Source organism: Oreochromis aureus, linkage group 23 (assembly GCF_013358895.1).
Source record: "Oreochromis aureus strain Israel breed Guangdong linkage group 23, ZZ_aureus, whole genome shotgun sequence".
Lineage (NCBI taxonomy): Eukaryota > Metazoa > Chordata > Actinopteri > Cichliformes > Cichlidae > Oreochromis > Oreochromis aureus.
In genome coordinates, this window is record NC_052963.1 from 35,453,353 (window position 1) to 35,464,644 (window position 11,292).

Here is an 11,292-nt window from a genome sequence, read left to right on the forward strand (position 1 = left end):
ATTCACAGGTTAAATTACCCACATCCTGTAAGCACTGACGCAGCAGCGTGCACCGTACAAGAACGCACGACTTTATGAAGTTACTTCAAGATGAAGCTGCAGATTTGTCTGCTGGAGACGGCGTCCTTGTTTTTATCCAGCCCTTTCACACAGGAAGTAACGGTCGGGGTGTTGTCTAATATTATTTTTAATTTAATTTGGAGTTTTATCATTGTCTGCCTGCTTGTTGCGGCTTCAGTGATGATGGCAAGCTAAACTATTAAATGTTTACAGGATATTTGTGGCATTTATGGGAAATTTCTTGAGAGGAAAGCGTAATTTTTCTTTTTAAACTCAGTTTATTTTGATTGTGGTTTCTTCTTCGGGGCTGTTGATACACCTGCTGTGTGTTTTTCTGATTACAGATGCTTGGTTTGCTCATAAAATAAAATGTGATGGTAAAGTCGTAGCTTCCTGTTCCTGTCGAGTCCCAGCAGAGAGAAACTGGCTTCAGGGGTCCGTATTTACAGCGGATACAATCTGCCCTCGGAAAAAGTCTCATTTAAGCTGAAAATAGAGCTTCTGTTTACCTGAACGTTTTACTGCCTGTGTGTGATAAGACGCTGGTTCGTGCTTCCCGGCTCGTGGAGCGTGATGTCTGATTTTATGTATCGTCGGCAGATTTCCTAAACAGGTTTTTATATATATGCGAGTTGGCCACAGTGTCAGGTTGTCCTGAGCGAAAGACCCAAAGATCAGCTAAATTTGTGAGTCACTGCTGTCGGTGTTAAGTTGAACAGTTTGTGTGTAAGCTCAATGTCGAGTCCACAAATGGCCAGATGTCTCCACGCAGGATTTCTTGGTACTGCGTTTTTGGACAAAAAGTTCCGAATCATTTTTAGGTCAGTAAAGAGTCAAAGTTTTTACCCCCTTTAATCCAGCCGAGAGCGGCGTGGCCGTTCGGCCGCCTCTCACAGCGGCTTAGCTCCCATTGCCCTGCTTTAATACCAATATGTAGCATAACACCAAACAACACAAAGCCACGGGCCACTTTAATTAAGCACCAGGCTGTCTCGTGCTGGAGTGTTTGAACCACAACTGGCACCATTAAAAATGAATATCTCTGTTAATAAAAGTATGTTTGTTTAAAAACACAACAGTGCCGTTTTCCTAGTGTTCATTATTCCTCCCGTTCTCTGCCCCGCTTTGTGCTCGGCAACTTGTAAGTGAGTAAGTGGCTCCCACTGTCTATTAATGATATCCATTTATTTTCTCTTAGAAAGGATTTATTTTGCTGTCCTTGTGGAGACATTCCTCCCTCTGCCACTACTGGAGCTGTAATTTAACAACTATTACAAGTGTTTGTCTAAGGCCCCAAATGTTCAAGTATGCTTTAGGCCACGACTCTCTCTCTTTCTCTCTTTTCTAACACCCTCTTTTTTGCCTTCATCTGCTTCCCTTGGCACGCACATGCTCTCATTGTATTCATTTGGTGCTGGTCCCAAGAGCTTATGCAGCAAAGAATGACTTCTTTTCTGGCATTTTTCTAATTGATCCATGGCAGCCCAGGCTGTGGTCTCGCTGTTTTCATATCTTCAATAATTCATAAACAGTTCTGTCTGAGGGACTTCATCTCTTGTACTCACAAAAAAACCCCCAAGATACAGAAAGTTGTGTTTCACAGATGAGTTGTTCTTTATCTATAAACATGATGCCTCGCGTTCACTCGTGCAAGAAATCATCTTGCTGTATGGATGCAACAAAGAAAATGAATGTATGCATACGTTGGGCTAACACTTACAGGGCATTTCTGTTTCAAAATAGTTTAAAGTCAGACTACCTACAGCACACATGTAACATCGACGGCACCTGAACTGTATAAGTGATTTTCATGGTATGGAAGCTTGAAGTTATTACTCGCCATTAACGACAGACTTGGCATCTCTCTCTGTAAAGCTAATGTTGTGAAACATGTTAGCTTTGAGAGCTATTCTCAATCAGGAAGACAGTTATTAGAGCTATTAAAATCACCATCCACTTTACATAATGAAGGCAATTAGCCACAGCTACCTTGGCTGGAAAGCATACGACCATTACCACCCACAGAGAGGAGATAGAAAATAGGTCACTTTGTCTGGCCGTTTGCGAACTCCCACGTGCTTTGTGCAGGAAATGCTGATGCTTTTTGCGTGCACCAGTTGACTGAAGGCTTTTTTCTTTCTCTCTCTGTTAGGAATTCTGCTCCAAGAGAGTTTCATGGAGGAGCCCGATGGCCTCGTGTCCGTAAACCTCTTAGTGGTGTCTGCTGTTTCAGCCTTTGCAACAGGAGCCGTCCTTTCTGGTCTCACCGTCTGCTGGATCATGAGTCACCGGCACCGCCACTCTCGCGGCTCCGGGGCCGGCGGCACCCGGCGCAAAGGTGACAAAGAGCAAAGCATGCTGGGACAGGGCCGCAGTGGGTCGGTGATGAGCGTGACGAGAACCAGCGGCGGGGAGCGGCGCTGTTCGCAGGCGGACAACCCCTTTGTCACGCCCAACGGCTGGCCTAAAGGAGAGATGGACCCCGGCTTGCTGCCCACGCCCGAGCAGACCCCCCTGCAGCAGAAACGGGGCGTGCATCTCCCGGACACCGAGTGGGACCAGAGTCAGACTTTCCTCACCGCCGTTGGGACTCCCTGCCCTAACAACTCCGTCATCTACCTGAGCTCCAAGTTCCTGCACGGCGGTGGAGGCGGCGGCGGTATGGTCCGGATAGATGACCCAGGAGAGGTGGTGCTGCCTCCGCACACAGAACGCCATCGCTACCTGATCCTCGCCACGCAGAGAGGGGAGCACGGTAGCAATCGGCCCACTGGTGCGCTAAGGAACTCAGCAGGAGAATACATCTACCCTGCCACACCGCAGGACTCCCCCGACCGACGGAGGGTGGTGTCCGCTCCCACTCCCCACATGGACTACGGGGAGCCTCGCTGGAGTCATGAGGCACTCAACTACAACAGCAACAATGGCGCACCCTATCACCCTCAGCGCCAGGGCCTCATCAGGCCAGACATGCACGGACCCCGAGGGCTGGGAGAACTGGCTGACTTCAGCCATCTTCTAGGAAAGAGCGTGGGCGAGCGCAACCCCAGTGGCCAGTGAGGCGACGCAGACGAGCCCTGACGCCAACCCCTTCCCTCCAACAGCAAACTGGAATCAAACAACCCTCAGATTCACTGTCCCGGTCCAACCTTACCCTGTCTGTCCTCTCTCACTGTCATTCAATGTTCAGACATCACTCAGCTGACTAAAGAGAGGGACAAAGAGAGAGAGCTGACAAAGAGGAGACAACTCTCTGTACATCTCCGTTCCTCCGTTCGTAATCCGAGGTGCGCGCCTCGGCTCTGTCGGTGGATCCAACCGCAGAGCGTGACTTTGACTCCACGGGACGACCGGCGAGCTAAAAAGAGGGGTGCGGAGAACGAAGGCTCTTCATAGAAGGACAGTGTGGAGATTAAAAAAAACAAATAAAATGACAATTTGGCTTGCAGCACCAAATGTGAAAGGTCTCCCTCAACCATTCTGTTCACTGTTTTAACACCACGGATCTTCTTTAAGTGTGAAATCACGTTTCTGCTTTGGTTTGCTGATGCCGGTGGCGTCCAGCAGACAACCATGTGCTTTTCTTTGGACTCGAACTGATGTCGCCGTCAAAGGGCCGCGACGCTCAGCCAATCACGCTGTGTGTATGTGCGAATACGTGTGGCCACGACAACCCCAGCCAGCGTCCTGTCTTAACTGTGAAGTATACCTGTATAACGAAGATGGTAATAACATTATTTTCTTTTTATAACCAATCACAGAGAGACAGACGGATTTTATCACGTGTCTACTTGAGGCTCTTTGTGTTCACCAATCGGAGGTTTGGATGGTTGGTTGATCGGTGGCTAGTGAGGAGGTCGGACTCGCTCTGTGAAAGTAAAAAAAGAGCAATAATGAGCAAGATATATATAAGGATAAAGATAAAGCCAATTTAATTTGATATTTTTATATCAGCATCTTCTCAGCAAAGAAAACCGAAGCTTCGAGATGTCGGAAAAAGGCTCTGGGAAAAAGGAACAGTATCTCCACTCCACCCCCCTCCCTTGCTGCCTCTCAGTATGCCTGGGTCTGTCTGACCTGACCCGAGGCCTCCCCGGGCTCCGCAGTCCATTTGAAGGAGGGAATGTGAGCTCTGACTGTCTGCCCGGCCGCTTGGGAGCTCCATTCAGCCTCTTCTGCCCGACACTGAGACTCTTTGTGCCCCAGAGGCGGGAGGAGACTGCGGCAACAAATAACCGTTAAGAGTCAAGGACCTAGCCCACCGCCACAGCCCGGCGGAATATCAATGAGGAGGACAGCAGCTCCATCCGTCACGAGAGACGCAGCGACTGGGCCCGGGCATCTCTCGCGGCTCACGCACACTGGCGATTCACTGGTTTGCCGGGACAGGGAGGAGCTGAGGGGCTGAAGCTGGGGCTGAGGCCAGAGTAGGGGCACTGCTCGCTGTTCACAATGGTCATCCCTTGTGGCTCCGTCCCTTTCTTACTCTCAGTGTGTTTCCCAACAAAAGCAGGATAAAGAAAACAGACGGGCATGGGTATATTGGGGTGTGGAGTTACTCTTTCACTGCGTTGTCTGATCTTTTGATGTTTCCTATTTTCATCAGCTCTCATCTGTCCTCGATTCCAACGTAGATAGCTTCATCTGGGTCATACGTTCGTAAAGGTGGTGTTTTTATGAGTGTGTGAGTCTCTTAGGGCTTGTATACATGAATGTGTTACTCATATTGAGTGCAACAAAACAGCTTTGATCAATCTTACTCTCATTCTCGCCCTGCTTTTCTTTTCTCTGTTGAACCATTAATGGCCGTCTAACACTCACAAATGCATGTTAACAATGTCAGAGCCCTGCGTGGGAGCGCTGTATGCTATGGACTACGTTTAAACCATTATACCGCGCACAAAGAAGTGCAGTTAAAATGGACGAGCTGGGTTTTCCGCTTTAAATTATAGATGCTATCAACATACACAGGACACACATCTTTTGGTCCTGATACAAAACGACCCTTTTTCTATTCAGATCAGTGGTTTTTCCATCAAAGCGGGACGCATGCCCGCCCAGAAACTTTAAGCTACCTTATAGTACCTCCAGGGTTACAACAGCTCGTCACTGGGGCTCTCTAATGTACTGCCATTGTGCCCTGGAGGTTTGTAGCTTACAGAGACCAGTCCCACACCTCTGGTGACAGTTTCATACCTTAATGCAGCAGTCCAATAAAACTATTAATCAACACGCATGTCTTTGAACTGTGGAAGAAGCTGCAGCGCCTGGAGAGAAACCCACACAGGAAGAACAAGCACGCAAGACAGATCCAAAAAATGCTTTTCATTTCACTTTGATTTAACAGTTTGGTATTTCTTAGTATTAAACTCCAGAAGAGAAGGTCCTGTGATTAGCCCCGAGGAGGTAGACTGCACTTGTGGGGACAGAAAAGCTCTTTCTTTGTACCCACACCTCTTAGCTCTCTGAGGATTTATGGCACCGTTTCCAAAGTTTTTCAGTTTGTTTTCTGTCTTAAAACTTTCGATCGATCGATCTCAATGCAGGGGTGGTCCAGCGTCGAGCGTCCAGAGTCTAGGTTTGGACCTGCAGAACCTCAGACCTTCCTGTGTGGCGTTTGCATGTTCTGATTGTGCCTTACTCCAGGTTCTCTGGCTTCTTCTCAAATGCATATGTTTTAGCTTGACTGGTGATTCTAGCCTTTTGTTTGTCTGCCTGCTTGTGTGAGCCCAGCCTCTCACCTGAAGTCAGCTCCATTCCCACCAAACGTCTGGGCGGACATCGTCAGTTTCTGCTGCAGCTTCTTGCATTTTTTCACCTTTTTTCTTTTACAAAATAAGTAATAAACGTTGTTCGAGCACATCGAAACACATGCAGGCATATTTCGAACAAGAACCGTGTGATCCAAGAAGCGTAAACAGAAGCATAAATCTGACCTGACACTCGATACCACCTGACAGTGTTCAGCTCCGCAGACACATTTCTGTTGAGGTTTAATACCCAGCCCTAACAAATGTACAGCCAGGCTTGACGTAATATATGAGACAGGCCAGTGAAAGAGATTTACGAAGGCAAGGACAGAGGAGGAGGTCAAGCAGGCAAACGTGATGTTACTGCATTACCGCCTCGCCACCACATTAAAGCAGTGTATTCTTTACACATTCCACCCTGAAACAGGTCATTAGTATTGAGGATAGGAAGCTCTCCACCAGCCAGGACGCCGCTCGTCTCTCTCCCACCGCCGAGTCTGCGTGTGTGTGCCCACGAGGCCTCTCTGTCTCGCTCGGCGTGCCCAGCGAGGCGTCTCCTCGCTCCGCATCTCCTCCGGTTTTTTCGCTAAACATGCTTGATTAGGCAAAGTACATTCCCGGCCCTCTAATGGCCTGATGAGCCCCTGAGAAGATTACTGCAGACACATCAGCCCTGAGAGGGAGGCGCTGTTCAACCAGCTCCGCTAACCACCAGCAGAACACACACACACACTCACACACTTGCATGCAAACACACAAAAAGGACTTTTAACCAAATTTGGGGCACAATTGAATTAGGATCGGGAGCTGGGCTCGGGCCTGCTGTAGGCTGACTCTGACTGGCGTACATGTTACTTTACTGACTGCATAATTTGATTACCTCAGTTCAACATTACAGCGGAGCTAAAAAATTCACGTGGACCTCATGTAAGCTCTGTTTATTAAAGCCATCATCCTCCCCTTTCTTTGCATACTTCATGTCATTCCCGTTCCTCCTCACCGAGCAGCTGCACTTCTTCTCCTTTTCTTTAAACCCTTTGATTGTTAGCAGACTCTGCCGGCCCAGCTCTCATTGCACTTGTCACCATTAAAGGTTAGCTGGTTAATTTAATGATTCAGTAACAGAAACAGAAATCAAAGCAACCTCCACTTTATTTCACATTAAATCCTTGATGTGTAACAGTTTTTAGACATTTCCGTAAGCTCTCATGTGGCAAATTGCTTTCTTTTTCCTATAAGAGCTTTTGCTTTGTTTTATTTAAATGTAGCGTATACTGCCTCCAGTCCTGCAAACACACACACACACACACATCCTTCCTCTTTATCTCTGCTCTGCACGAATCAACACACACATAAAATTTCCATCTGTGTCTTTGTGACCCAGCCTGTCTGTGATTTTATTTATTAAGATGTGTGTGTGTGCGCGCTCGCTAAAGAGACCATGCCTTTGTGTGTTGGGGTTGTTTGTGCCGTGTGGCCCAGTCACGTGATGCCCCCCAGCCAGTAACTGCCATTTTGCCCCACGGTGCTCCAGTGCACTGTCCGTGCTTTATGCCCCAGAAAAGGTCCAGGAAGGAGGCTAACTCGCTTGAAATCCAGCGATGCACGGGGATGTGGTGAAACGAGACTGCACCTCCCCCGGCCAACGCACGAGAAGAAAAAGCACAAACGGCGAAAACAAAACCAACGTTTGCATTTTTGTAAAGTTGTAGATGTATTTAGTCGGCGCTGACCATTTTTGTCATGTTTGCTTTTTTCTATTGTTTGTTTCTGTGGTAGATACTTGGTTTTAAGATTTCAATGGAATATTACTGTATATGATTTCAATTCTCTGATGTGCCCGATTTGATGATGACAATGAACCCGATGACTATCATGACGAGCAGTACTGTGAGCAGCACCCAGGTGTTGCGTCCTGTTTGGATCTGAATGTGAATGTGAATCGGAGGAAGAAGAGGAGGCAGAGCGAATTAACCACAAAGACCCAGCTTTGGGAGGAGGCCGTTCTCCTCCAGAGCGAAGGACCCCGCCGTCCTGCGGCTCCCACCAGAGGCCGGCCCCGGGGCCTCGGGGGCGGGCCGTCATCGGATGACAACACATGTCCCTGCTACGTGTACATAACCTTGATGCTTACATGTAATTTAAGTGCAGTAGCTGCATGACGACAAAGCCTCCGTGTGTGTACAGAAGTAGCGACGTGTGAATTTGTACAGTACATGCAAGTGTGTGTGCGCTTGTGTCCGCGAAGAAATCTGTCCGTCGTCACGCCAAAAGCAACACGTGCATGCACCCTACGACAACTGCGCAGCACACACAAACACAAAGGCCACACTCATACGAACACACAGACACGCTCCAGCAGTTGTTCGCCATGTCGCCACATTGTCCCGAGCTCTGCCTGTCACTCCGCATGGAGACTTTACTCTGTGTCAACTTTCTTATTCTAATAAACCACTCAGACATGGACTTCACATCGAGTTGTGATCACTGATTACGGTGTTCTAATTCATTTTTGCTTCGTCACTGATCATATTTGCTTACATAAAAACAAAAGCCTGATATCCCGATACAAGGAAAAAGTGTTTGTAGAGCGTGTATACGATGCAGTATGCTGTGTATATGAAACAAAGTGAGCTGATAGCAGCAGCTGTCACAATAATGTCGTGAAAGTAGAGAAGCAGTCGAGGGTAAAACAACCAGAGCGGATGCATTTAATTAGATTCCACAGCTGGAGTCACATTTCTGCGCTAATATTATTTTTTTAATCGCACACACTGTCAGCACAAACTTTAACAGCGGTACAGTGTTTGACATTATGATGTCATTGCATCAGTGATGACCATGGAAGGCTGTGAAACCTGCGTTTTCCTACATGGGTGCCTCCAAGAGAATTACGTTAATCTGTTTTATCTGAGGAAGAAAGAGAAAAACACCAGCTCATTTTGGATTTGACGGAGAAAATGTTTGATGTCTAAAAAAACTACTACATTTTGTAAGTACAGTCCTTAAAAGTATGAGCTGAGGAGAGCGGCTGCTGGACTTTTGGGAGAGGGACGATGCCTCGTTCTTGTCTCACAGTGTCTCACAGCACAATGTCTTTATTTCTTATGATAAATGTACTCTCCTGTTCCCCAAACATATCTGCAAACTGTGTTTTTCTTTCTTTTCTTTGCATTTGAAACTGATCAAATATTTAATACCCAGATTCCTCCTTTTGAAGTGTTATCACGAGCTCGCTGAAAGCGGACTGGTTGCTTTTATAAGCAGACAGTTAGGAACAGATCAGGCACACAGTTCATTTATTCATGGTGAAGTAATAACTCCATCCAGCACTTCATTTGGGCAGTTATCCAACCCCTTCAGCTAAAACCTGGGCAAGGTCATATTATTCCAGTTTGCTCTTTAGAGCCGTCATTATTTTAGTTTCATCCCTTTCAGCTTACTAATTCAGCCTAATTTTACATGTTTAATGGGGACATTTATTTTGTTTTTAATTGGATGATTTGCTGCGACTCAAATAATAGTAATATATCCATCCATCCATTTCCTTCAGGGTAGCAGGGGGGCTGGAGCCTGTCCCAGCTGTCACAGGCTGAGAGGCAGAACAGGCTGTGGACGAGCTGCCAGTCAGCGCAGGACCTCATGAAGAAACACAGTCAGAGGATAACCGATTCACTCGCTCTAAAGATGCTGTTCGGTAACGCTGAAGATCTGACTGTGTTGTCACGCGACGTGACGAATGAAATGGAAACATGAGCTTTGAAAAACGATGATAAATTATAAATAAGTCATTCACTGGTTGAGAGAATTTCCTCGTGTCTTGAGAAGGAAAAACGAAAGCCTGAAAATCGAAGCTGACACAGATTGAGATCCATTGTTTTTTCTCTACTGCACAACAGCCCAAAGCTGCAGTGAGCAGTCGTTGTAGTGTCATCACTCTTTGTTAGAGGGTGCTACTGCTCCATTACATTCACTGTTATTGTTTCATTAAATGCCAAAACCCAGAGGCGAAACGGCATCTTTATATTCAGTAAAGCAATCATAAAAAGGTGTAAATCCATGAAATCCACGTCATTTACCTGTCACTTCATATTGCTCGGTGTAGACAGAGTTTACCTTCCACCTCTCCTTCTTCCCCCCCCCCCCCGTGCTCCTCACTGGGCTATGCCTCCACTCTTCTTCCTCCCTCCTTCCTCCCCATCTAGTTCTCCATCTCTCTGGGGAGCCTATCAGGCCATTTCACATCTGTTGAGTGGTGCAGGGCAGCGAGGACCTGTCAGGGACTCTCATTCGCTGATGGTTTATGGGAGTGAAGCCCTCCAGTGCTGCAGTACTCAAATGATGGAATGTGCCGGTGTCTCACACTGTGTGTGCAATCCCACATTTGTGGCATCCTTGTCCGCCGTCCTCTGCGGAGCAAAACCGACTGCATTTGCCAGCTTTGGGATAATTTACAGTGTGTTTGCAGTCGCTCCGTGCTCTATCAGATCTATGAAAACGCACGAGTGTGTGTGCATGGCCTATCTATCTATACACACACACTCATTATGATGAATCTGATTAATGAAGAGGCTGAAACAGTGCCAGTGGGTACTCTTCTTGATTTGACTGCCTTCTACAGCTGAGCTCCACACCGTGCCAGCTCTCATTCCTCTCAGCATCTTTGTTTTCCAAATACTCACATTTTCTCCGACACCACTGAAAATGAAAAATATTCACACTTTTACACGCACTTTGGGCTTGATGTGCACTGCATGAAAATCAAGTGCAATAATGTGTTGTGAAAAGTTAAAAGGGCAAAGAAATCAAGGTGCTTTTTCCTGGTGAGTGGAGACACTGATGCACAGGCACAAGAAATGTTCACGCCGTTCCCGCCAGACAACGAACAGAAAATGAGCGATAGAACGATTCGGGGCAGATGAGCGAGCAGGTCGACAGCTGAATACATTTACATTTCGTGCAGACCCTTGCTGTGGAGATGTGGCTAATGAGATAACCCAACTGTGTGCTCATTCAATTGTCTGTAACTCTGCTCATGCCTCTGATGATATTTCCCAAACAAAAACATTCATACCTCATGAAACTCTTAATTGCTGTTAAAATCTCTAATAATTGTTAAATCAGAGCAATGTTTTTGTGCACGGCTGTTGGCTATGACTCAACACCAGCCCTGCTGACTCTAATGAGTCCACTACTGTGCCATATGCAGTACACAGAGAGTGTGCTGCATTGCTAGAGAAGAACAGTTTTTCCCTCAAACTGAAGAAATTTTGCCAATTGCAATAACAATCCTGACCATCGGAGGGCGATGTAAGCTGCTGGGAAAAAACACCAAAACCATGATCCCAAAGAGTAAATTGAATTATTCCCTTTACGTCCTTTTGAGTCCTCCAGCTTTAATAACTGGCTGGTGCCATGAGTTGTTTTTCACATTTTATACTGAAATGTATTAAATATTTTAATCTCAGTGCCTAGAATGTAA

At 46.7% G+C, this 11,292-nt stretch overlaps 1 protein-coding gene across 4 annotated transcripts in view; it reads left to right on the forward strand.

Moving 5' to 3' along the window:
- sema6bb (sema domain, transmembrane domain (TM), and cytoplasmic domain, (semaphorin) 6Bb) overlaps positions 1 to 8,281 on the forward strand; it is a 128,721-nt gene extending 120,440 nt beyond the window's left edge. For all 4 annotated transcript variants that reach the window (XM_039606955.1, XM_031726777.2, XM_039606954.1 and 1 more), the window contains exon 17: positions 2,213 to 8,281. In XM_039606955.1, coding sequence (XP_039462889.1) covers positions 2,213 to 3,120 — 908 coding nt within the window. In that variant the 3' untranslated portion in view covers positions 3,121 to 8,281. The remainder of the gene's footprint in view (positions 1 to 2,212) is intronic.
- The last annotated feature ends 3,011 nt before the right edge of the window (positions 8,282 to 11,292 follow it).